Raw genomic sequence first — 27,965 nt, 5'->3', positions numbered from 1 at the left:
GTGATGCATTGATTCATAAAGGAGATGTGAAAAGCTGAAAGCAAGTGTTCAGGTAGTTAAACAGAATTTTTCTCACAGGTAAGTTTGCTTGTCTTAGCAGGAATGTGACTTTTTCCCCAGGGTATCAAAGTGATAGAGGCTTGTAAAAACCCGAGAGAGAGAATTTTGGTCACAAATTTCTATAGCTTCATAGGAGATTATGTAGATCTGTATATAGAAAACAGGAGGACTTTGTGTGTATGTGAAGTTTCTTGGGACTAATAAGCAACTTTTGGGACGAAAACCGATGGCAAATATGCAAACTGCTGAAGCCAACATTTCTCTGGAGACTTTTCCTTCCGCCCCAAACACCATGGGTGTATATATTTGGATGCAGTGTGTATAGATTTAGTATCTCCTTAACATTCAAATTTTTTGCTCATGAATTGAGTTTATTGAACTATTGAGATACAGTACGCCCACCACCACCATCACTTCCTTGCCTCATCTTTCTTCATTTATTTTAAAGGCTTTAAACATGCTCTGTCAACAGATCTCTCATTGTTTAGGTAAACGTGGCAGATTTTCCTAAAATGGCCAGTGTAGGTTAAGCCATGGGGTGAGAGCATAATTCACTTTCTATGTCCATTTAATCCTTGTCCTCACTGCTGAGATTGCCAACATGGGTGTAATGGTGGCTTTATAATGTGAGTGATATTTACAATCTCCCTTTATTTAAAACAAGTATTTGCCGTCCTTTTTCCTGCCAGTTGTCACATGCTTGCCCTTCTCTGCCTCTGTTCTCTTTTTTCTTTTCCATATCTTCTCTTTCAATATTTTCTTTGCTGCCTTAACTTATGCCTCTATATCCCTCTTCAGCAGAGGATGCTTGGTGGGGTATCCTTTGGTGGCTCCTGGCGGCCAGGACATACATATTTTTGTTCCTTAAATGAATACTATAGGAAGGGAGAGAGAATCCTGGGCCTGTGGGCTGCTGCCTGAGCCCATAGTCCTGTACATGTGAACTGCTCATGTGACCAGCTTCTCGCTGCATCTGGGAAGAGGGCCAAAAATGGATGACTTTCAAGGAGTTGCATGCTGCTCTATCAATAGCTGAAGGGACACATTGGCATTGAGTTAGAGGGCAGACCTGGGGGTCATCCAACCTTTTCCACTCTCCTCTGTTCCTTTCCTCTGTGCAGTCCTCTTTTCTACCCCTTCTTTCACACCCCATGAGTACTGTACTTCCCTCTGTGCATAAGGCCTAAAGTCGAACAAAATGCACCTTTGCTACTCCTGTAGCATTGCTTACATTGAACTCCAGGGCTTTTGTTTCTCCTTGCACTCCAAAACTTCCTCACAGAGATGGACAGATGCAATGAAGAGGAGAGTTTGGGTATCTCCTGCCCTCACCCAGAGAATTTAGCTATGGGTGTACAGGCAAGGTCCCTGTCTAGACTACAATACTGCTTTAGCAGCCATGACATACTTGACTAGAAGTGGGGCAAGGACTATGACCCTGAGCCCCCAGGATTCCTGTGTTTCAAGAAAATTCCCCTCCAGTTATTTGCTTTACCGAGGACCCTAGGCAAGCAGCATTTTCTGATTCCCTTGTTTCATTCCTAATTCTGAACATCCCTGAACTTTGTGGAAGAGGGGAAGAAAAGGAGGATTTCAAAATCCAGATCTGAATATTGCAGGTTAAGCCCAACCCTGTTCTGATGGACAGTTTGTGAAAGGATCTTCCTGATGCCAGTTCCTGAGGATCCACTCACTGTGCATGGCTGCCAAAAGAAAATAAAAGGACAGATAAAGCCACGCTTTTTCTTTTCCTCTGGAAATCAGGTGTAAGAATGCATTGGTGCATCTGACACCAGTTTACATCCTTTTCAATGTTTTTAGGTGTGTATTCTCACAGTGTGAAAGGTGTGGAACTAGCTTCCAAATAGATTAGTTTTGTACAGTGTTAATTACTGAATTAGTTTAACTAAATGTCTTAAATCTCAAACACACAACTCCCCAAATGCTGAGAGGCTCTCATAGGGAAGAAAAAAACTTATCAATGGAGAGAAGGGAACTATCTAAATCAGGCTGTAAAATGTGACTGTCTAGCACCAGTCACACAACCTGAATGAAGCTCTTATTCACTGTAAGTATTTATTGCATTTTAGCAATTTCAGCAGGAAGCTTCTTCCATCACTTGGCTGAAGTCTGAAAAAATAAGAGAATAATTTAATGTATTTTGAGTCGACCTGTTTTTCTCTGTGCTGATGCATATCCTGTAATGTTCTTATAACAGTCATTACTGTGTGATCCATTTATGGGCATATTTTCCTTTGTGGTATTACACCCACATTTATTTATTTATTGATTTTTAAGATTAATTTTAGTAAGCACAGTTTTATAAATCTCTGTGATTATACAGACTGGTAAAGAGCCCAGGAAACCACAGAAACTCTTCTAACTGCTAAAGGGTTTTTATTTAAAATAAATGTGGTCTTAGCTGCATGGGAGAGGTGATCAAAAACATAGAGCTTGTTCCTGCAACTGACTCCATGCAGGCAGACCCCCGGGGCTTGCACAGAACCCAGTTTACTTCAGTAGTAACAATGGAGTAAACTGGTAAATCCGGAGTTCCAAAACTGGGATGCGTCTTTGGTGAATTGATCCCCTCCCACCCATCCCCACCCCCCAGCAACATGAAATCATAATTTAACTGAGATCTTCAAATGAGATGCAGTGTCACAAAACTTTTATGATATTTTTTTCCTACAGGCAGCTGTATTTATTTTAAATGTTATTTTGTTTCCAAATTGCCACAGTACACTTAAAATTACTTCTTCAATGAATTTGTGCTGCCCATTAGCAAATGCTTCTGTAACTCTTCATAGCACTGTACAAATACTAACGAACACCTTCTTATAGCTCTCTAAATTAACGTTCCCCAAACTGTGGGTTGTGACCTCAGAGGAGTTGCGAGACATTGGGGGAAATAAAGAAACCACGAGAAAGCCAGAATGTCCCAGTTGAGCTGGCTCCTGTCCTGCAGGCTGGCTGGGCTTGGCTCCCCGCTCTGGGCATTGTGACCTGGCCTCTGGTGCATGAGGTTTGCAATGCCACTCACTCTGGGTATGTCTTCACTGGCGGGCAGCGATCGACCCAGGGGGATCGATTTATTGCATCTAGTTAGACGCGATAAATCGATCCCCGAGCGCTCTCCTGTCGACTCCTGTACTCCAGCTTGGCGAGAGGCGCAGGTGGAGTCGACGGGGGAGCGGGCAGCAGTCGACTCACCGCAGTGAAGACAGCACGGTAAGTCGATCTAAGTACGTCGACTTCAGCTACATTATTCGTGTAGACTTAGACAGATTCCCCCCTCCCCAGTGTAGACCGGGCCTCAAATTTGACCCAGACACACCTCTCTCCTCTGCCCTGCCCCGCACCCCACCATGGGGGCTGGGCTAAACCTGAGTAGTGCTGTGACACTGTTATCCAATAATAATAACTGGAAATATGTTGTGTATGTTGCAGTTTAAAATTTGAACACTGAGTCAGTCTTCCTCAGATTCTGAAGAAATGCCTCATAATCAGAGCTGTGGGAAATTCTGAGGTTTCAGTTCTCAGGGTTTCATGCAAACACATTTTCAAAGTTCTGTTCTCTTGGGTCTACAGCCCTTGTTTCGCTTTCAGAATTCAGAGCAAAACTCAAGTCAAAATTTGCAGACTTTTCTCTGGGTGTTGTGTGCAAAGCTTCAGGTTTCATTTCCATTTTCAGTGCAAATCCATAAATCGTACCAGATTTGTTTGAAACTGGGTCTGCATTCTCTTTTAAAATGTTTGAACGTTAGCAAAACTTTCTTAAAACCGTAACTAAATTTTGAATTTATGAAACCTTAAAACCAGGTAAATTTAATGTGTTTTGGGGTTTTGTTGTGAGCATTTCATGCTGCTTACTTAGTCATGTTGCTTTTTGTGAGATTGTTTGCTGAAGAATAGTTGAACAATGCAAGAAAGCATACACGGTTGGGCTAGTAACTGCCTCTATTTTGTAGCTTGTTATCATTTTGATAAGAGATGTATTTCCTGTCATGACCACTCTTTCTACCCATTAATTTGTAAGCTTCAGTGAGAATATAGAGGCAGAAATGTCATAATTTCGCTAATTAAATCTTAATTTAAAGTTCCTGTTTTTTACTGAGAGTTTATGGATTATTTTTTTGGTGAAGCTACTTTGAAGCTGAACAGTCATGTAATGAAATTTTATTGTGTGTGAAAATAGCACATTTTGTCAAGCATTTCAAAGCACTTTACAAAGACAGAAGTTTCATTTTCCCCATTTGTTTGAAAAAATGTTGATTATGAGAGTCAGGTGTTTTCCAGAGGAACTGAGTATTCACGTTTCCCTTTAACTTCAGCTGGAACTGTGGGTGCTCAGCACCTCTGAAAATCAGCCAGAGGTTATTTACTTAATGACCTAATGAGTCTGTGGCAGAGTTGGGAACCAAGATCTCCTGATACCAGTCCCCTTATGAAATGACTTCTTATTATTATTATCATTATTTATTTGTTTGTACTACCATAGCACATCAGAGCCCTAGTCATGGGCCAGGACCCTATTGTGCTAGGTACTGTACAAACATAGAACAAAAAGATAGTCCCTGCCCCCAGTTCGCTTACAATCTAAGTATAGGACAGAAGACAACATTTGACACTGCTGAATTCTTTGCTTCTTTGTTAATTGGTGACATGTTTTTAATGCATTTGTATACTACTGTTGTTTCAGAAACCAGCTTTGAAGCATTCTTTTTTGGGAATTTTTTGTATCTTGAAGGCATATTTGGTGTAAACAAAATATGAAATGAAAGCTGTAGGCATAACATACAGGAGTTAGAGGTTTGTTCTTTTGACCACCATGAATCAGTCAAAATTTCAGAAACATTTTTTTTTTTTTGAGGAATAAAATCATATTAGTGTGTTCTGGGGCTACTCTGGAATGCAGGCTGTTATTTTGATGTGTTCTGTTTTAGTGAAGTGTGTGTGTGTGTGTGAGAGAGAGAGAGACAGCCTTACAGTCAACTGTGCTGGTTTTGGTTTAATGGTACCCAGGTTACTTTTTCCCCTTCTAGGCTCATTAACAGTATAATCAGTCGTCTTAGCCATCAGAACTGACTTGGTTTATTATCTTACTTCACCTGTACTGTGCCTGAGAAATTAATATCACTAGTTCCTCCTTCCGAAAGATTAATGTAGCAGTGATAGAGCTTCAAATGTATGTTCTGTGAGTCAGTAGAAAGGAGATTTCCACATCCTTTACTGTTTTGTGTGTGTGTGGTTGTTAGTATGCCTTTTGATTTGACACTATTAAGTTACTAGAGCTGAAGAGTCAGCTGAGTATATAGTTAGGTACCGTAATTATTATGAGAGCCTTAAAAGTAGAGTAGCCGAATATCTTGTAGATCAGGACTGAACATAGCTCTACACAGTGCTATTAAACGCTGATGAGCGGGAAATTATATTAAAGGTGTGGCTAGTTAAGCCTGTTAATAAGGTTGCTTAACACTTCCATTATAAGACCCCATTTTCAGTTTTACTGTTTTGGCAAACTTTAACCATTGGGGCTGAAATTCTCTGGGTGTCCACCTCATGCTGAATATTTTGGAAAGTTTTAACTGAAATGGATCAGCAATTTCCAGAATGAGGACAGGGGAAAGCATGTTGTTTAGGACATGTTAAAAATTCTGGTGACCTTTTCTTTGAGAAGCTCCATATTTTGAACCATGGGGTGGCCTTTGTGTCAAGGATGTGTCTTTTGCTGTTCGTGGAAGAGTGGACTCATCACAAGAGCCCCTCCTCCAGGACGGGCATGATAGAACACCAAAGGACTGGAGCAACAGTTGACAAAGGACACTAGAGAAGACTGAGGGCAAGTCTACGCTTAAAACGCTGCATTGGCGCTGCTGCAGTGCTTTAATGAAGGCACTCTACGCCGACAGGAGAGAGCTCTCCTGTTGGCATAGCTACCACCCCTCGGGGAGGTGGATTAATTATGTGAGCGGGAGACACTCTCCCGCCAACATAGTACTGTCTTCACAAAGGGTTAGGTCAGCATAACTGCGTCGTTCAGGGGGGTGGATTTTTCACATCCTTGAGTGATGTAATTATAGCAATATAGGTCTGTAGTGTAGACCAGACCTGAGTTGCTGCTACTCTTGCAACTCAGCCTTCCAGCCCCATTGCGTTTAAATCCATCCGTTCCAGTTTAGCAGAATGTCCAATGTCCTTATGTCTGATTTTCTGTCTCTGACTCTGGGCTCCATTGTCCACACCCTTCTCTCAGAGTTTTATTATCCTTATCCTGTTCTCTCTGGGGAGCTTTCCCACCACCTTCCCCAGTAGCTAGTAGGGGAACTCAGACCCTCCCTCTCCTCTGGGTTCTAGCCCAGGGACCCTATAGTTAGCAAGCAAGGTCTGTCTATATTTAGACCCACTCCCTGCTAACTTCCTGGGCTTCCTTCTATCTGAGCCTATCAGCAGGCCTCTCTAATACCTCTGTAAGCTCACTCTTCTTGCAGGGCTAGGACTCACAGGGCTCTCCCCTGGAATCCTCCTATAAATCCCAGTGTAAAAATATAAATTTAAACCCCCTTCTGTCATCCTCAGGCTCCATCTTTCATCACATCCTGGGCCCTCAACTGGCTCTCTGGGCTCTTTCCACGCTCTGATCCCAGAAGGTGACTGCAGAGTTCCTTCCCTCTCTCTCCTGCAGACCCTTTTACTGCAAACTTCCTCTCTTTACACTAGCCCCCAGCTCCTTCCCCAGATGGGATTCATCAGTAACTGGGGCTGGCACATCCTCCAGGTGTGGCCAGTACCTTAACTGAGCTCTTTAGCTCCTGATAACCTTTTTTGTGCTAATGTAGGATAGACATGCCATCACTCTGATCCTGTGAAAATCTGCCTGAATTTGGCTAAGGTATAAACCTTTGAAAAATCTCCATTTGCACACGCTCAGTAGAGACTTCCAAGATCTTAGAATTTAACAGTCCAAAACTTTCCATGCTCACTGGGCATGCTCCGGCTCCTAGTATTAACCAGACTGCACATGCACCATCCCCATAGAGTGACTGAGCATGCTGCATTCTCTCACCGCTTCTAGTGCTGACTGGACTGTACTTGCACCAGCCCCACAGAGCAACTGAGCATGCACCAGACCAGTGCTACAGGGCAAAGCTGGACTTCCCTTGTTATTGCTGCCCCAGTTACTTTGGGATGGGAGGCTGGATACCAGAACTGAGCGCAGGGAACCTGTCTCTCCTGTGTGGTCAGTGACACTCCTGCTGATGCCCAGGCAGCACTGAGGAGGAATCTGCCTGACCTGAATACAGAGGGGACAAGAGCCCTACCAGCAGGCATTTAGTAAAGTTCTGTTAAATAATTCCCAATTATCATTCACATTTTTCTGATGAAATTCTTCCACCCAGGTGATTTGGCTGAAAGTTGTTTTCAGATTTGTGAAATTGACCCTTTTAAAGCACCAAGTATCTATATTATTGGTCTGGACTTTTTTTTCTGTTTGCACATTATAAATGTGATCAAGTCATGATCATTTGTACCTAAGCTACCATTAATTTTTAGACTGGTACTGGGAACTAAGTGGGGTGGGGGGGAAAGGGAGGCAGGAAAAGGAGGAAAGAGAGATCTGACAAGGAGCCAGGTTGTGGGGGAAGAACTTGACTGGCTGGAAAAAGATACAGTGTAGGGGGAAACTGAGACAAGGAGCCTGGGAGCAGGGAGACTGAGATTAGCACTGGAGCTCTGGGAGGAAGACTGGTACTGGAAGCTATTGCGTAGTGGAGAAATGGGAGTGGCAGGCAGAGGGGAGGAAGATCTGGTGAGGAGCTGGCAGGGTGTCTGGCTTGGATTGAGAGTTGCGGGGAGCCTGGGACATGGACTGGAAGCCTGAAGGGGCAAACTAGGAGACAAGGACAATTTGAGCAAGGAGATTGGGCCTGGTTTGAAGAGCCAGGGGTGGGGAAGAGAGCAGACTTGGACAGAGACAAGATGGATAGGGAAGGGGCAAAAGGGGTCAAGGTTGGGGGGGAACATGCAGAACTGACCAGATAGAGCACATTCCTCTCCAAAGCCTGAAATCGAGCCTGAGATTCCTGACTGTCACCATTACTCTGCTGTCAGCAAATATTTGTGACACACTGGCAAAGTGTGTCTTACCTCTCTCTAGTGATGGTCCACGTAGCAATAGTAGGTTGTCATCCTATCAGTTCTTCCATTAGCTCAAGCGGTAGAGATCTGTGGATCTAAAGGTTCCAGCCCTGCTGAAAAAGCATGTGGACGTGGATATGATGTCACATGAGGGAATTTGTTTTTTCACTTTGCCTTTTTTTTAAAAACCTACGTGTTTTGTTTGTAATTTCTATATTAAAAGAACATTCTTAAGGTTGCAAGTCAAGCTCTCCAATTCTCCAAGGCATTCAACTGCATTAAGCATGAGGCAATCCTTTCTCTTCCCTTAGACCTGTATCTCATTCACTACATATCTTCCAACTTCTGCAACAAGTGAGACAGGCATCCTATAGAAAACAGACAATGCTGATTCCTCCCCAGAGCAGGTTCATCCTGTGCACAGAATGAGGCAGTGGCTCTGTGGAAAAATATCATGCAATCATGTGATTAGACTGCATTATAATGCATATGAACAAGGGGGTTGAATTAAGGTTGCACAGACTAAGTCAAGCTAACATTCTGCATGTTAAACTACTATTTGTAACTAATAGTATGTAACAACTGAGTAATCACATTCAGCAGCCTAGCCAAATTCTCAGCAATGGCTAATTTAAAATACCCAGGCAGGAGCTGTGTTGTATATCATTAGATATCTAAGAATAAATTCTACTCTCTGCTGTTGTGGGGAGAAGAGCATGTGGGTGCCTCTACTCCCTGTCTCTTCCATATATGCATCAGAGCAATATCCGTACATAGCAGTTAGGATAGCATTAGAAGAAGTCAGTCTTCAATGTGCACATCACATGCTTCTAGCCTCCCCCGCACCTTCTTGTTTTGTGCCACTTGGATGGCTCTGGCATAACACCAACTTCATGACCAGCATCATTCCACTTCACTGTGTCTCTCTCAAATTAGGGCAGGAGCTGTCCTATAAATAATTATTAAATACTGTTGTGTAGACTGCCATTAATATTTAAGATAAGCCTCTTTATTCGTAGGATGTGTCAAGGACCAGGGCCAGATTTAGGGGCAGGCAACCGCCTGGGGTGCCAGGTTCGGGGTGCTGTTTTTGTTGTTAGCGACAAAAGGGAAAATAGAATGTTTGAAGTAAACTATTTCGGGTATTCCGTATGTGGATTCATTTTTCACTAACCTCCTAGAATATTCTGGACCTTTGTAGTATCTCGTGGAACCTTCCAGTCTTTCTGAGAACTACATTTTCCTTGAACCTCCTAGAATGTTGTCAGCCGTGCCTCCGCGGGTATATAAGGGTGGGACGTCGCCAATCAGTCAGTGAGGTATAAGAACGAACTGAAGTGAAGTGAGAGCCCAGCTGCGATATTATGAACCTTATTTTATTGTGTAATTGAGAAAGTGTACTTGTGTTTTAAGAGTTGAAAAGTGTAAGCAGCGACTAATAAAGGACATATTTAATGAGATGCCAGAGATATCTATCAAATCCTTATCTATGCGACAATATAAAAGAAATACTGTTATTTTTTCCCCATGCTTAACATGTAATGTTTGATGACTTTATAATACTGCAGAATATAGTCTTTTGCTTTGCCTAATACTGGCTGTTTTCGCCCGTAGAAAATAAAAAATGCCCCCAAAGAAGCCTTAAGGAGCTCAGTATAGGAAACGAAAAGCTCAGCTGCAATCTAGTTTTCAGCAAAAGGCAAATTTGGTGGGAAAATATCTGAAATAGAACAACATAGACCTGGCTTTAGGCAATAGCGGTTGTCTCAGTACAGAAGAAACTGAGGAGCGAAGCATAAATTATGGAAGTCCTATTACTAAAGAATTAGCAGATTTACCTGAAGATAAGGAATGGAAATGTGAGGAAAGTGATGGAGAATCGTCGTTTTTCCTGCAGCGGTAAAAGGGAGTGATGATGGTGAAGAATGTGTCTCACATGAAAAGGAGAGTAATGACAAAGAAAAATCTGGTTTACATGAAAATGAGAGAAATGATAAAGAAGAATCAGCCTCGAATGATGACAGAAACAGCAGTAAGGAAAATTGCACACCACAAATTGATACATCAGTTCCTGGTTTCTGACCCGTGATCCTACACTCTGCTGTTATTGATAGTACAATTTTGAACGCGCTGGGCAAAATCAAGGATATGACATTTCTGTAAATGAGAAGAAGTGACATTTCTCAAAGTCACACTGTGAAAGAGTGCTTGAGAATGGTGAAAAACTCAATTGGCGTTGGCTAGTTTACTTGAAATCAAGTGACAAAGTGTTGTTTTTGTTTCAAAATATTTGACAAGAATGCCAAATCGTTGCTTGAGCTTTCCTGGTACAATTACTGGCATAATTTAGCTGATGCTCTGAAGCAACATTAAAAGTTACCCAGACATTTTACGGCCTACTCCAAGTGGATGGAGGTCGAGTCCATGCTCAAGCTGAATAAATGCATAGACACAGAAAACCAGTGCATTATTAATGTAGAAACCCAGCATTGGAGGAATGTGCTGGAGCGCGGATCTCAATTACCCTCTTCTTTGCAAAGAATAATTTGGCTTTCCAGGGCTAGTCAGATAAGTTGTTCTCTAAACATAATGGTAATTTCCTCAGTTTGGTAGAGCTCCTTGTGAAATAAAGCAATGTCATGGGTGAATACCTACATCAAGTAGTTTGTAATGAAACTATGTAATGAAACTGCAGCAAAACAATTCAAAACGAATTGATTGACTTTATGGCAAGGAAACTGCTTGATAACATGCTGATGTGGCTCAGCAAAGCAAAATACTATGCTGTAATAATGGACTGCACTCCCAACATTAGTCACAGTGAAACAATGTCTTTTACAGTAAGATTTGTTGACGACGAGAGTGGTTGTATCCAAGTAAAGGAACACTTTATCTGTTTCCGGATGACTCTACTGGAAAAGGCCTAATAAAACTATTTATGAACATTTTGAATGAGAATAAAATAAAGCTTCAGGACTGCCACGGCCAAGGGCACAACAACAGTGTGAATATGAAGGGAAGAAACAGTGGCGTCAAGGCAAGAATCCTTACGCTGAATCCAAGAGCTTTCTTCATGCCTCGTGGCTGCCATTCCCTCAACCTGGTTGTGTCAGATGCAGCATCATCATCTTTAGATTCAATATCTCTCTTCGGGAGTACTACAAAGTGTATACGTCGTGTTTTCAGCATCAACTATCAGGTGGAAGTTCCTCACGGACAATGTTACAAATCTGACTGTGAAGCTGCTAAGTGATACCTGCTGGGAGAGCCTCATTGACAGCGTAAAGCCAGTGAGGTACCAAGTGACTGAGGCTTACGACACCCTGATGGAACTGGCGTAGAGTAAAGCCGAGGTCAGAATCCAAACTGATGCACAAAGCCTGGCAAACCAGATCACCTCACTTCAAATTTCTGGTTTCAATTGTGGTTTGACATGATATCCTGTTCCAAGCAAACGTTGTAAGCTAGGCATTACAAACTCAGTCAATGGACATCGCGACCGCTACTACTTTAATGAGAAACTGCCTTGATTTCATTGTGGCCTACAGAGACAATGGATTTGAAGATGCCATCACTGCTGCCAGAGAAATGGTGGAAAACAAGTTGAGCTTGTCTTCAAGGAAACTCGTATTCATTGGAAGAATAGACAGTTTGGCTATGAGGGCAGAGATGAGAAGATAGGAAGCTCGGAAGAAAAATTCAAGAGGGATTTTTTTTTTTTTTGCACGCTCATTGATACTACTCTAGTGCCCATCAAAGAAGGGTTTGGACAAATGAAGCACCACGAAAAGACCTGGGGCGGTTTTGTATGACCTTAGTAAGCTGCTGGCGCACAGGAAAACACTCTTGAATAATTGTATGGGCCTTCACCAGACGCTGACACATGCATCCGAAGAAGTGGGTTGTAGCCCACGAAAGCTTATGCTCTAATAAATTTGTTAGTCTCTAAGGTGCCACAAGTACTCCTGTTATTTTTGCGGATACAGACTAACACGGCTGCTACTCTGAAACCTGTGTTGAATTGGACAACATCCGTCACATTTTGTAACACCGCATCGGGAAGGATTCTCCACTTCAAATTCTCCAATTCATTCATGATGCAGAGCTCAAGGACACTTTTCCTAATGTGTGGATAGCTTTGAGGATTCTGTTCCTGCTGCCACTCACAGTCATGAGTGGTGAGCGCAGCTTTTCGAAGCTCAGGCTCGTTAAAACGTATCTTCGATCGATGATAGCTGACAAGAGACTGACATCGCTTGCTATTTTATCGCTTGAAAATACCATTGGCCAGTCTTTGGATCTCTGTGATGCTGTGCTTCAATTTGCAAGGGCAAAGGCAAGAAAAGCAATCTTTAGAACTAAAGGACTAGGGTTAACTTTCTAAGGCTGTCACCTACTGTAATACTATTTAACACTGGTCCACCCAGTGTTGATGCACCGTTCAATTTCTTGACGTTAGTACATTTCAGTTTATTCTTAAAATAAGAAGTTTCTATAAGCTTAGAGGAAATAATTTTTATTTGCTTATATATGGTATGAGTAAATATTTACAGATCCTAGCATGCAAATTTATCGTCTTCTATGACGGGGGTAAATCATGCATGCAAATCATGCATCAAAGTCATGAAATGAGCTACAAATGCAAAAAATAAATACATAAATAAGGTACTCAAAAGTTTAACAAATGGGGAGGTGGGGTGCAGAAGACATTCCTCGCCTGGGGAGCGATTCGGTCTGGGGTTGGCCCTGAATAGGCCTATTTTATGCAATTTATCATAGTGTCTTTTTTCAATCTCTCATTATTAGTCCTCCCTACAGATACCATGGCCTTCATTTTCTATGTGTAGTTCTCATTTTCCAAAACTTCATGCATGCCTTGCTTTAATTGTATACCCCTGTCAATTTAATCTCAAACTAGTGGAAATGGCCACATACAGCCTTACATTATACCTTTCCCTCATCCATTCATATATGCTGCATCTGAAAAACTTTTTATGGTACTTTCATGCTTCCTGTTGGGATCCTCAGCCTTCTTTATGCTTCCAATAAATATTAATTTCCCTTTAGTCTCTCTCCTTTAGAGTTTCTGACCCCCTTCAGCATAAAATGCCTACCAGAAATGTTCACACTTAATCACATCCGTAGCACCACCATCACTTTGTCCAGCACTACACAATTGTGTAACATAACACGAGGGCATGTGGCTTTTCCCCAATGTAGATTGCAATTGTTGCCTTCCCTTTCCTCCAATGTGGGAAATTAGAAGGTTCTGACAGAAGATGGCCTGCTCTTAACTACTACTTCATTCTTTATTTGTTTTTGTGTCCTGTAGCACTGGTCATGAAGGTTTATTTTTCAGGATTTTCTTCAGGTTCTACTCAATCTTTCTGAACCGTGTTAATACATATTTTTTACTCACTTTTTCCTACTTGGTGACAAATCATCCTTTCCTTTTTAGGATATGCATTATCTTTACTTCTGTTTCACAAACTACAGTCTACCCCTTTTCTTCCTCCTCACTTACCCTTGGATACCTATCTCCTCTATGTCTCTTCCATGTTCTGAACTACTATTAGTCTGATGATGACCATTTCTTGCTTAGTCTAACCATGTTGTAATTTCCTTGCTTCATTCTTTGAGCAGCTTGTTCTCATTATTGATTATGCTTACCTTGAATTTCTATCAGTGATAGAGAGCTGCATCTTTTATGACTTACCTGTATAATAAGATTCACCATTTGTTAGCCAGATAGCATTCTTTAACATTTCCATTATGACTTTTGCAACACATAGTTATTGAAAATGTGTCCCTGTTTTAATGATCAATCACTTATTTTGTCTCCATATATGAAAGGAATCTCCTGTATCCAGGGCTGCAGTTTAGGTATTAACACACCACAATTATATTAGTAGCACTAAGTTTCCCTTCCCTGGCCATACCTTTTCTAAATGTATCTAGTCTGTGATGGTATTTGTGGCATGGCTATTGTTGAATTGCTCTATATGGTGGTCTACAAAGTGTAAATGTACTAAACAGACAAGAATGTTTGCCTCCTAGAGGTTAGTCTAAAAGGCATTAGATGGTACAATGCAGAACAGTACAAATAGGGCCATCTAAGGAAGTGCATAGTCTTTGTAGTGGGACTACATTATGAAAGAGATGGATCTTTAGGAAATTTTTGAAAGAGGTCTGAAGAGAGCGAAATTAGAGTGCTATTTCAGGCATATTGGATTGCATGAAAGAGAACATGAATTTGGGTGCAGAACAGCCTTCCATGGGGAGCCGTGGGGGCAGAAAAACTAACTGGCTTCAAGACTGAGCGTAATAAGTTTATGGAGGAGATGGTATGTTACTCTTTTAAAAAAAAAAAAAAAAAAGAGAGAGAGAGAGAGAGAAAATTGCTTACCTTCACAGCAACAGAATTATAGCTATCTCACTCACCCCACATTTCCTAAATGTTTAAGGAGTTTGCATTAGGAGGTCGTATGTTGACTTTTAGAGTGATTATATCATACATCTTTAGGGATGGTGTTTTATATTTGGCTTTCATAGGGTAACTCTTACTTTCCCTTGTGGTTTGGAATTGGGAAGAATATTCTTAATGGCTTAGGCGCTGGCATTTGGTGAATATTCAAAGAGGAAGCGGGAACCATGCCTAGCTAACAGGACTAAACCCCATTGATAAGGGATGCCTGGCCTGACTTGTGCTTACAGTTTGAGACTTAAGGGTGCAAGTTCTGTGAGATGAGATTTGTCACTGTTCAGGGTAACTGCACCTGTATTCCTTCTCCATGGTTCAACAAGGCACCCACTCTAGACTCCTGGCTCCTCAGCCGTCACCTCTCTTGGGCAGTGACTCGTGTTTCTCTCCCCCTGACTAGGGTTTTTCTGGGCTGCACAGTTCCCTGCCTACACTGTGTTATTCCCAGCAATCTAGACTGCATAAAAGACCAGCATCTGTGCTTTACTTTATCTTCAGAGGCTATAAACAGCATAACTGCCAACAGTTACAAGCTATCACACAGCCCTTTCTCAGCAATCATGTTTATTCTTAAAATGAAAGTATTACAAAGAAAACATATTAAAACAATAAAAGAACTTACACACATGCTAATAAGCTTATGAGAGATCACCCCCAACTCCAAGAAGGGCTTGGACAGAAGTCAGTCCTTCAAACCCCACCAAGCGGTTGTTCTGTGATTACAAATTCAGAGCAGCCTCAGCTCAGAACTAGCACCATAATGAATCAGTCAGTCATTCCTGTTTACATCTTGGGCCTTTGATCCTAAGACTCTGGGAACAAATAATCAGCAGACAAAGGTCCCCTCCTCAGGGCATAGTTTCAAAAGCCTGAGTTTTTGCATAACTCGAGGTGGTACATTTGCAGATACCTCACCCCTTGAGATTGTCCCAAAAGTTCATTCTTGTCTGGCACATTGTTTCAAATAGTCCTTTGAAGCTCTTAACAGTTCCCAGGGCTTACATTGGTCATGTCTCCCCACTATACCTGTTACATACATTTTCCACCATAATTCATAAACTTTGCCTTTTTAAAACAATGAACTCCAAAGCTACCTAAATTTAATTAAATAAGGTTTTTCAAGGATATTGCAGGGAATTGCCATATTTCAAAGAAGCAGATTTACAAACAGATTATTTCCCCTTCACTTTGTAAGTATTTCTGTACTTCACAGGATGGTTGTCATAAAGCAATCAGAAACTAATCTGTCTATCCTACATACTAATATGGCCTCCATCACTATGGTGTCTGAGTGCCCCCCATGTATATAAAAATGGAAACAACACTAAAAATCTTTCTTCCTTCGCAGGCTGTAGAAGAAGTTAACTTGATTAGTTCATGGAGTTTCGTGGGTGGAAGTATAGGGAGTATATGTAAAGACATACTGAGGAAAAGCTATGGAAAAGGGATGCATGCTTTAAAATACACACATACATTTTGAAACATAAAACTCCTTTGCTGTTTGACATCCGTTTGGAATTTGACCAGCAGAGTTCTACTGTCTTATAATGGCATTAGTGATGTCCCAAACACACACTCCAGGAAGTGTAGGAAAATTCAACAAAGAAAAGAGAAGATTGGTGAATTCAGAAAGATGGATAAGAAGGGAGGATGAGAAGAGTCATCCTCTTAATATATTCTTTCTAAAAAATCCAGTCTTTTTCTTTGTCCCTCCCCAAAGAAATGTGTCTAAATTAAAAACAAAATAATTACTGTGTATGTTGGTCTCTGGTTTTAAAGCCACCGCACAGCCCTGACAATCTTTTTATAGTACTGATCACATATCCTATTGCTATTCTGTTGCATGAAAACTATCCTATGTTTGGGACTTTAAAAAATTACCATATTAAAAACTTGGGATTGTGAGTAAATGCTACCAATGCACAACTTATTTGTTTGGGGAGGAGAGAGCGGGTTGTTTTTTGTTTTTATAAAACAAAGAAAGAATGAGTAGTGGCAAAATACATAGTATTTAGCAGCCATGCATGGTCCTCAGTGTTCCTGCATTGATGGTAAAGTGTTTTATTTTACTTGAAAAAGTAGTGAAAATGCTGCAAATACATGTACCTGTAGGCTTAGGAAGTGGGTTTGTAAAGGTGTTTTGGATTTGTAAATTTGCAGGTGACACACAAATTATGGGAGTGGTAAATACTGAAAAGGACAGGTCACTGATTCAGAGCAATCTGCTTTGCTTGGTAAACTGGGCAAAAGCAAACAATATGTATTTTAATATGGCTAAATGTAAATGTCTATATCTAGGAACAAAAAGTGTAGACCATTCTTACAGGAAGGGAGGTTCCTTTTTTGGGAAGCAGGGACTGGAAAAGATTTAGGGATCATGATGGATAATCAGCTGAACATGAGCTCCCAATGTGACACTGTGGCCAAAAGAGCTAATGTAATCCTAGGATGCAAGTGTAATCTTGAGTAGGAGTAGAGAGGTTATTTTACCTCTGCATTTGGCACTGCTATCGCTGCTGGAATACTGTGTCCAGTTTTGTATCCACAGTTCAAGAAGGATGTTGATAAGTTGGAGAGGGTTCAAAGAAGAGCCATGAGAATGATTAAAAGATTAGAAAAACATGCCTCATCGTGATAGATTGAGATCTTTTAGTCTATTTTATTTAACACAACGAAAGTTAAGGGGTAACTTGATTGCACTCTGTAAGTATCTACATGGGGAACAAATATTTAATAATGGGCTCGCCAATCTAGCAGAGAAAAATATAACAATCCAGTTAACAATCTGGAAGTTGAAGCTAGACAAATTCAGACTGAAAATAAGGCTTAAATTTTTAACAGTGACAGTAACCAGCCATTGGAGCAACTTAACTAGGGTTGTGGTGGATTTTCTGTCATTATTGAGGATTTTTAAATCAAGATTGAATGTTTTTTAAAAAATCTTTTTCTAGGAATTATTTTGGGGAAGTTCTATGAACTGAAGGTCAGACTAGATGATCAGAATGATGCCTTCTGGCCTTGGAATCTGTAAATCTGTGATGCAGCAATATATTTATGATCAAAATATTTTGACTACTGGGTAAATTAGTCATTTGTTTTTTGAAAAGATGTGGCTTGTTAAGTCTAGCTTTATTGGATAGAAAATATGAAGAAGGTTTTGTCTTAGGGCTTATCCTAGCTAAATCGGGACTATTGGCAACTCTGAGTTTTGGTGCTAGTGCAAGTACAAAATAAAGGGGGCGAGGTATCCAGGAGGTGCCTTGGTTTGGCATCTGGAAGAATGAGTAAAATAGTACATTAATTAAACAATTGTACTTAAAGGGTTTTGCTTAACAGGAGTGGGGGAGATACTTGCAGAGCAACAATAATAAGAAAGACCTCGGGTGATAATCAGCAGCAAATTGAATATGAGCCTCCTATGTGGTGATTTTTTTTTTTTGAAAGGTGGGGAAGTTGATTCCATTTTGATCAGCCTGCAAAGACATTGTGTTATGGACCAGGACATTTATAAGAAGTCACTGTTGAGACTGCACCTAAAATATACCATAAGTTTCTGTGCACTTTGGTACTTTAAAAGTCTTTAAATTGGAAGTATGAAAAATTACAAGAACAAAAAATGTAAAGTGTGGCCAGGTGGAGACTAAAATAACTCGGGGATGGGGGGGCAGGAGAAATATATGATTTATTTGGAGAGCATAAATGCTGAGAGAAAGGAAATACCCATGATAGTCCAGTGGAGTATAACTAATTAGCATTGGGATGAGATTGGGTAAAGAGGAAGAAGTAGGCTGAAAATTAAGAAAAATTTCCTAGCATTGAGATCTTTTAGGCTGTAGAATAATCTTCCAAGGGAATTGATGGGAAGTTTAATTGTTTTAGTCACTGAAAACTGGACTGGACAAAGCACTTGAGAATGTACTGTATGGGAATAATCCTGTATTGGCAGTAGAATGGGCAATATGTTTCTTTCTATCCCTAATACAATTCTGTGATTCATAATTTCCGTACTAAAGTTATGAAACAAACTGGATAGAAGTTGAAACACTGGCTTCCAGTGTATTACAGTAACTCCTTGCTTAACATTGTAGTTATGTTCCTGAAAAATGCTACTTTAAGCGAAACAATGTTAAGCGAATCCAATTTCCCCATAAGAGGCGGTGAAGTTAGAGGGTGGGATATTTCCCAGGTAATGCCTTGCTGCTAAATGATGAATTAGCAATCGGCTGAGCCCTCAAGGCTTAACACATGGTTGTTAATGTAGCCTCACACTCTAGAAGGCAGCACAAATGGAGGGAGGAGACACAGCATGGCAGAGAGAGACAGAGACACACTGTGTGTGTGTGTGTGTGTGTGTGTGTGTGTGTGTGTGTGTGTGAGAGAGAGACGCGCATTGCCCCTTTAATTACGCTGACCCCACTCTAAGTACACTGCCTTTTTAAGTAGATCAGCAAGTTGCGACAGCAGCTGCTGCCAGCACGCTCCCTCCATCCTGAGCCCTGTCGTGTCTCCCCCTGCTCTGTGGAGATGGGATACAGGAGCAGGGGAAGGGGAACACCCTGACATTAGCACCCCTCTTCCCCCCCCCCATCCCCTGCACAGCAAGCGGGAGGCTCCCAGGAGCAGCTCCAAGGCAGAGGGCAGGAGCACCACATGGCAGTGGGGTAGGGTGACCAGACAGCAAATGTGAAAAATTAGGAGAGAGGATGAGGGGTAACACTGGTCTACAATTTTTGAGAAGTCGTCTGCTTCAGAGATAAAATGTGTGCTATTTATTATGTATTTTGATGTGCTGAATTCAAATATGACAATTAAAACAACTGATTGGCTACTGTTTCTAAGATATTTAAGTTTTTACATTTTATGTCTATGTATATTGTGTAGATAGAGTTTTAATCATAAATTGTAAACCTAGGTCTTTTCATGTGTTTATGGTTGCTTTACATGATAATATTTCACCTGTCCTGTTTATGTAACACTTTAAAAATCAGCAAAAGGGTTCTATAAATAAAATTTATTATGAAACAAAAGGCAAAAGGCTATTATGTACATAGTTTAGTCCTATTCAGTGTCTACTCGGCGCTTCTTGGCTTGTCTCTTGTATTCATTAAATGGAGCATCTCTTGTCACTGTCCAGCAATAGTCTGCAAGCATTGATGGGCTCCATTTGCCCTGATAGCATTTCTCCATTGTTGCAATGTCCTGGTGAAATCGCTCACCGTGCTCATCGCTCACTGCTCCGCAGTTCGGTGGAAAAAAATCTAGATGAGAGTGCAAAAAATGTATCTTTAGTGACATGTTGCAACCAAGGCTTTTGTATGCCTTGAGGAGGTTTTCCACCAACAACCTGTAGTTGTCTGCCTTGTTGTTTCCGAGAAAATTTATTGCCACTAACTGGAAGGCTTTCCATGCCGTCTTTTCCTTGCCACGCAGTGCATGGTCAAATGCATCATCTCGAAGAAGTTCACGAATCTGAGGACCAACAAAGACACCTTCCTTTATCTTAGCTTCACTTAACCTTGGAAATTTTCCACGGAGGTACTTGAAAGCTGCTTGTGTTTTGTCAATGGCCTTGACAAAGTTCTTCATCAGACCCAGCTTGATGTGTAAGGGTGGTAACAAAATCTTCCTTGATTCAACAAGTGGTGGATGCTGAACACTTTTCCTCCCAGGCTCCAATGACTGTCGGAGTGGCCAATCTTTCTTGATGTAGTGGGAATCTCTTGCACGACTATCCCATTCGCAGAGAAAACAGCAGTACTTTGTGTATCCAGTCTGCAGACCAAGCAAGAGAGCAACAACCTTCAAATCGCCACAAAGCTGCCACTGATGTTGGTCATAGTTTATGCACCTCAGAAGTTGTTTCATGTTGTCATAGGTTTCCTTCATATGGACTGCATGACCAACTGGAATTGATGGCAAAACATTGCCATTATGCAGTAAAACAGCTTTAAGACTCGTCTTCGATGAATCAATGAACAGTCTCCACTCATCTGGATCGTGAACGATGTTGAGGGCTGCCATCACACCATCGATGTTGTTGCAGGCTACAAGATCACCTTCCATGAAGAAGAATGGGACAAAATCCTTTTGACGGTCACGGAACATGGAAACCCTAACATCACCTGCCAGGAGATTCCACTGCTGTAGTCTGGAGCCCAACAGCTCTGCCTTACTCTTGGGTAGTTCCAAATCCCTGACAAAGTCATTCAGTTCACCTTGTGTTGTGAGGTGTGGTTCAGAGGAGGAGGATGGGAGAAAATGTGGGTCCTGTGACATTGATGGTTCAGGACCAGAAGTTTCATCCTCTTCCTCTTCCTCGTCTGACGCAAGTGAGAATGATTCTGGTGCATCAGGAACCGGCAGTCCTTCTCCGTGGGGTACTGGGCGTATAGCTGATGGAATGTTTGGATAATGCACAGTCCACTTTTTCTTCTTTGACACACCTTTCCCAACTGGAGGCACCATGCAGAAGTAACAATTGCTGGTATGATCTGTTGGCTCTCTCCAAATCATTGGCACTGCAAAAGGCATAGATTTCCTTTTCCTGTTCAATCACTGGCGAAGATTTGTTGCACAAGTGTTGCAGCATATGTGTCCTGATTTCCAAAATAAAGGTGATAGGCTTTCTTAACCATAGTGGTTATACTGCGCTTTTGTGATGCAAAAGTCACTTCACCACAAACATAGCAGAAGTTATCTGCACTGTTCACACAAGTACGAGGCATCTCTGCTCACTTTGGCTAAACAGAAATGTGTCCCTTTGCAAAATCAAACACTGACAAATAAGAGAGCACGACACTGTATGATTTCTAGAGCTGATATAGGGCAATTTGTTCAGCAGAGTGATGTAAGCTTCGTTATGATTGCATCATCCATGACTTCTAGGAATAACATGATGCAATTCATATCATGTATGACGCAATACCAGCTTCAGATTGCATCATTCATTGTTTTGCCTAAAAAGCAAGTATTGTCCAAACCCAGTCATAGATTTATTCAGAGATCCAGTCAAAGCTGTATTTTAGTCATTTCTGGTTTAAATTGAGATCCCTTCCCTTTATAACTCACTTATCCTCCGCCATTCCCAAGTCAAGGGTCGTATATACTGACCCAATAGCATATCTTGAAAACTAGAGCCAATCAACAATTTTAAGCATCATTTTCGTTCTCAGTGACCCAGAATTAGTAAAGTTTGACTACATTTATTTCAGAAGCATTTTGGCTGAAGAGCAGTGTAGTAGGAGCCTATATAAGAAAAAGACCCAAAAATTGGGACTGTCCCTATAAAATCGGGACATCTGGTCACCCTACAGTGGGGGAAGTGGCACCTGTATGCTGTGATATAAGGGGCACCACCAGTTCCCCCACCCTCCTCCTTACCACCAGTGAAGGTGCCGGAACGTCTTCTTGCTTTGGCAACCCTTCTCTTTCTCAAACCGTTGTTACGAACTTTTCTCCTGTAAATAGTTGAAAATTGTTAGTAGTTTCCCTTAGTCAGTTAGTCTGGGACGGGACTCAGCCTCGGGACTCATGCCCTGATCCCCAGGCTTCAAACCCTGTGACCGGTGTAAAAAGCTGATGTCCATCAGCGATCCTCACGGTAGCTGTGCCTGTGCGAAACCCACATCAGCGACAAGTGTCGCATCTGTAAAGGCTTCAAACCTCGGACAAAAAGGGAGAGGGACATACGTCTCTGGGCACTCCGTAAGGAGTCTGCGCTGGCACCGGCACTGGAACCATCCAGATCAGACTTCGCTCCCAGCACCATCTTTGGACTGACGCCCTCCCCAGCACTGGCAAGAAAGCAAAGAAAGACCTGGAGGGGACAATCACCTACATCCCATAAAGGGGAAGACAGGGCCAGAGGGGAGCAAAGACCCGACAGGGGCAGGTCCTCACTTCCGAGTGGGAGTCGGGCCCCAGCTCAGGTGGAGTGGGTTAGCCTACCCAGAGACGTGCCTGTCACCCCGGATAGAGGCATGGGCGCTCAGCACCTGGACGTGCCGTCGAAGCCTTAGACCCTGCAGGCTACTCAGGACGTCCTAGTCCTACCGGTGCCTCCCGCACTGGCTACAGCGATGCCCCGTTCCAGTGGTAAACCTGGCATGACCACCCTCCTTCCCCACTGTCAGAGTTTCCAGCAAGAAGGAACTGAGGGTGGGGGGAACCAGCAGCGCCCCTTATACCGCGTCATACAGGCACCATTCCAGAGGGCACCAGAGCCGGTTCCCAACAGATACCGCTGAGGGAAAACCTTCCAGCACCAGTGCATGTGATGAGCACACACACCTACAATGGAATGGACATGAGCAACACGTCTCAAAGAACACCAGTTATAAAAATGTAACTGTCTTTTCCATTCCATTAATGGTTGAATAGTTCAGGAGCTAGGAGTCCTGCAGGACTCCACTAGATACATCCTCCCAGTATGACAGTGAATCATTGATAACTGCTCTTTGAATATGGTTTTTCAACCAATTGTGCACATACTTCATAGTAATTTCATCTACACCATGTTTTCCTAGTTTTCTTATGAGAATGTCATGTGGGATTATCAAAACGTCAAGATAAATCATGTTATCTGCTTATACCTATCCAGTTGGCCAGTAACTCTGTCAAAGAAAGAAATGGTGTGACTATCAGAGATGCTGCCCACAGCTTCTTCCACTATCATCAGTGAGAAGTGTGAGTGCTACATACATCTAAAAATCAAGCCATACATTTATTATTTAAATACCCATTGTGATAGATTGACAATATCTTGAAGAAATTTTATGGAATTAAGATAAGCTTTATTGAGTTAAATTACACCTTGCTGAGTTCGGATTAACATCTTTTGAGATGAATTGTATTAAAAATACAGTTGTGTATGTGTTGCTGTGACATTATATGTACCTTCTCTAGTAGGGAGGGGAGATGCTAATGAACTTCCTCCATTATTAGAAGTTCCTTTGAAGTTCCCCTGGAGAGAGATGCATATACTAATTCAACCTGGATTCTCCAGAGACCAACAGACAAAGAACAGACTTTTGGGTAAAAACCTTCATTTTCAGCTGACTTGGGGCCTTCTTCCTGATCCAGCAAATGTACAGGACCCCTGATCCACAGAAGCCCCCAGTCCTTAAGGGAGGATAGGAAGAACTTGGCCTACTGAGGCTTCATAAGACTGAGCTGAAGCTTTGATGAACTTGTTACCACAAGGATGCCCTTACGATGGGTTATTAAAAGACTGCAGTTGTCAGAGCCTCTGTGAGCGTTGGTATGAACTCTGATAAGTTTATTAACATCCATGTAGGTTCTCCTTTTGTTTTTAATGTTTTTTCTGTAATGCTTTGTACCTTAAGAATAGAGTAGGCTTGCTTAGAAAGAACAGTGTGGTAAATTATATCTGTTCTCTGTCTCTGAAGAGAAAGCAAGCAGGTGGCCTAGGGAACCTGTCTGTACTGGGAATTACACAGCAGAGGCAAGGGAATAGGGCAGTCTGGGAGTAGCCGGTCAGAAGGAGGAGAGAGGTGCATCTCCACTCAAGAGAGGCAACAGCTGGGGAGCTGAAAGCCTGAGAGTTGGGTACTCTTGCTGAATCCTTGAGTGGAAATACCAGTGCATTTGCCCCGAACTCTGACATCCACATTTAGAGAGGTACATTCTTGCAGACTAACGTATGTCCCAGGATTACAATATCACCAAAGAATAATGGGCTCTATCTGTTGAGGCACGGCCAATGCATTTATTTTCAAATCCATTTGCCCTGTAATAGTGTGGAATTACAATGCCATGATTTCTGGTATATCAAATTGCCCTTATATTCTAATGTTAAGTGTAATGGTATGACACCCCTAGTGTACTTTTTAATAACGACCTCCTATACTTTTTTGCTTTGGTTCCAAATGTGGCAGATTTTTTGCAGAGTTAACAATCTTAGTGCTGCATTCCTCCAGAATCCCCTGTAGACTTCAGAACACAGGCTGCACTCTTTTTCTGGTAATTGTATATGTTAGGACTTTTGGTTCACAAGACATCTTGTAACTTTTTTTAAAACATTCTGGAGTTTCACCAACTGCATTTTATTTTGTGAAACCTGGACACTTCCTTTATAGAACGTTTTAAAGCCTTTCCCATATGACTCTGTCTTTTGCTTTAGGTACCTCCTATGACTCCTGTTTGAAAGGGGGAGGGGTGTATATGCAGATCCTTGATCCACCCCATTAATCCCAGAGAGGAAGTGAGTGTAAAGATGCCAGAACCTGAAGTAGTACCAAGTGTCACCTCCTCCCTTTGTCTGTGTATGGTAGTGACCACCCCTTCGGGTCTCTATTTCTTTTTGAGGATAGTGGCTGCCACCTCCCCATCCTTCTCTCTTCTGGAGGAAATATTTTCCTCTAAGTCTGTTACCCGAGAGGCTGTAAAAGTCAGCAGACCAGAGGACAGGTTTTCATTGCTGCTTCTTTGGAATGGGTAAAGCTGTTTGCCATCTGAAGAGCCTTTACCTGGAAAAGAGAGAGTATTGGTCTTTCTTGATGCCCTCCAAAGAAGAGATGAGAAGATGAACACAATCACCCTGGAAGACAAGTGGGGATGTTGCCTCTGCATGTTCTCCCACCTTCCCACCCTCCTATTCCTTATGCTGGGGTTGGGCTCCACCCAGTAGAGTGAAAGTAGTTATTAGGCGGGATTGGCTTTAGGGAAATCGACCAGTAGTAGTATCCCTCACTTTGAAGTAGGGTGTGGAATTTGGATACAGCCTGGGTTCCCAGAAGAATAGCTGAAGACTCAGGAGTCACTGATGTGCTGGTACGTTGGCAAAATGTTCTAGTCCTGATGTACTGGTCCGTACCAGTCCAATTTGAGCTCTGCCAAGGGCTGCTTTTAATTTGACTCTTAAGCTAGAAGTTTAATTATAGGAAGAAAGTGAATACTTGTGCATGGGGTGCAGTACAGATGCACAAAATGTTATTTTTAAAGGGGGTGTTTGAGTCTGAAAGCTTTCTATTCAACACTTGATAAAAGAGGGTCTGGTTCCAGAAATGAGGAAGGGAAACCTAGCTAACAAAATGAATCCTAACAATTCCTTTAAACTCCAACTGGAGAAGCAAAAGATAGCCATAGTCTCTGCTGTTCCTCTGGCATAGACCTCTCTATGTACTCTTATCTCATAACTTGTAAATTGTACTCTGTCAAGATGCACATAGACTGAATTCCCTTTCTGAGGAGATAAAATGGTGCAAAAAACTCAGTGAATCTGAGACCGACTGACTTGAAAATATCATCTGCTACGAGGATTTACTTATAATACTTACTCCTGAGGGCATTCTGTGCAAAAAATTAAAAAATCTGCGCCAACAAAATTAAAAATTCTGTGCACAATATTTAAAAATTCTGCAAAATTCTGCAAGTTTTATTGGTCAATAAATAAATGCAAAGGCTCCAACATGGCAGTGGGGAGCACAGGCGACTGGCTGCATGAAGGTGGGAGATCACCCGACAGCCCTCCAATCCCCAGGACATGGACTCAGCGGTGAGGCTGCACCCCACTCTGACACAGCACAAGGCCTAGGCCTGCCCCAGAAACACCCTGGGGCTCTGCCCAGGTATACCAGGTGTGGGGCAGATAGGCTTAACCAGGCAGGATTCAAATGTGGAGCGGCTCAGTGAGGGGTAAATGTGTCATGGGCTTTTGAAATTCCATCCATGCTAAGCGGATGATTGGAGTTTTGTGCTGGCTTTGTTAACAAGAGGCAGTTCCTTGCCTCATTTTATTACTAATGTTGATTTAAACCTGCAACAAATGACCATTCGGAGGGCTGACAAATCTGTCACTTAACAAGGTGGCTGTTTAATAAAAGTGGAGCAGAACAGTACAGTTTGAGGGTATTTTTGAATGGTCTCAAGACAGGAGGTTTGCTAATAAATTGTTAAACTATTGCATAGGTTTCGTTGTATATGCATTTTCATGGTATTATACTTTTTTGTAAATCTCATATTTGCACTGAAACTTAACTCATACTAATATCTTTCATTTATGTAGAGTAAAATCTCTATACGAAACCACCCTTATTAGACAGTTTCCTGTTTCACTAGTCTTCCCAGAGTATTCCCAAATGCACTGAGTACAGTTCTTCTCCACCTTGAGTGAGCTACCTCTATTATAAATTTATTTGTATTGCCCATAGAACCTAGGAGCTCTAGTCATGGTAAGCATCCGATCTTTGCTGGTCTCTTAAATAGTCTTTCAAGACAGGTTTCACTTTGCATAAGAACATAAGAACGGCCATACTGGGTCAGACCAAAGGTCCATCTAGCCCAATATCCTGTCTTCCGACAGTGGCCAATGCCAGGTGCACCAGAGGGAATGAACATAACAGGTAATCATCAAATGATCCATTCCCTGTCGCTCATTCCCAGCTTCTGGGAAACAGAGGCTAGGGACACCATCCTGCCCATCCTGACTAATAGCCATTGATGCACCTATCCTCCATGAACTTATCTAGTTCTTTTTTGAACCCTGTTATAGTCTTGGCCTTCACAACATCCTCTGGCAAAGAGTTCCACAGGTTGACTGGATGTTGTGTGAAGAAATACTTCCTTTTATTTGTTTTAAACCTGCTGCCTATTAATTTCATTTGGTGACCCCTAGTTCTTGTGTTATGAGAAGGAGTAAACAACACTTCCTTATTTACTTTCTCCACACACATGCGCGTGTGTGTGTGTGTACGTACACTCATACTGCTCAATTAAAGTTAGTTCAGCACACCAGTAATTTTTTATTCACGTATCTCATCTTTGTGCCTTCTCCACATGAGCTGCAGAACAAAGTTAATAAGATCTGCAAGTTGGATACTACTGCAGTATCCTTTGAAACTCTAGAACATGATAAATTTTAGTGTATTGAACTTGGAGGGTAATTTATTTGTCTCGAGGGAAGCAAGAGCCCAGAGAACTGCATGATTTTATGTCATCTCATTCACAATTGAAATGTGGTGTTGAAAGCTATTTTTTTTTCCTCATTGCAGATATTGAAAAATATCACTTGGTACTCAGAGCGTGTTCTAACCGAGATTTCACTGGGGAGTCTCCTGATACTGGTGGTGATAAGAACCATTCAGTACAACATGACAAGGACAAGGGTAAGGGTTATATTTAGAACTTATATATGTAGGGTATATCTGTGGTCTTCCATCAGCTGGAGTTCAGTTCCAAACGGTGGTAAAAAACAAAAGTGAACTTTTTCGCAGCAAATGAGCACCTAAACACAGTGCGGGAGGCAGAAAAAAAGTCAGCACTCAGG

General features: G+C 41.8%; 1 protein-coding gene across 3 annotated transcripts in view; it reads left to right on the top strand.

The window, feature by feature from the left end:
- The window catches only part of DYM (dymeclin), a 348,564-nt gene that overhangs the window by 175,990 nt on the left and 144,609 nt on the right, over positions 1–27,965 (top strand). For all 3 annotated transcript variants that reach the window (XM_065405941.1, XM_065405940.1, XM_065405937.1), the window contains one exon: positions 27,691–27,804. In XM_065405941.1, coding sequence (XP_065262013.1) covers positions 27,691–27,804 — 114 coding nt within the window. The remainder of the gene's footprint in view (positions 1–27,690; positions 27,805–27,965) is intronic.

This window comes from Emys orbicularis, chromosome 6, assembly GCF_028017835.1.
Source record: "Emys orbicularis isolate rEmyOrb1 chromosome 6, rEmyOrb1.hap1, whole genome shotgun sequence".
NCBI lineage: Eukaryota > Metazoa > Chordata > Testudines > Emydidae > Emys > Emys orbicularis.
This window is presented reverse-complemented; position numbering and strand designations above follow the sequence as displayed.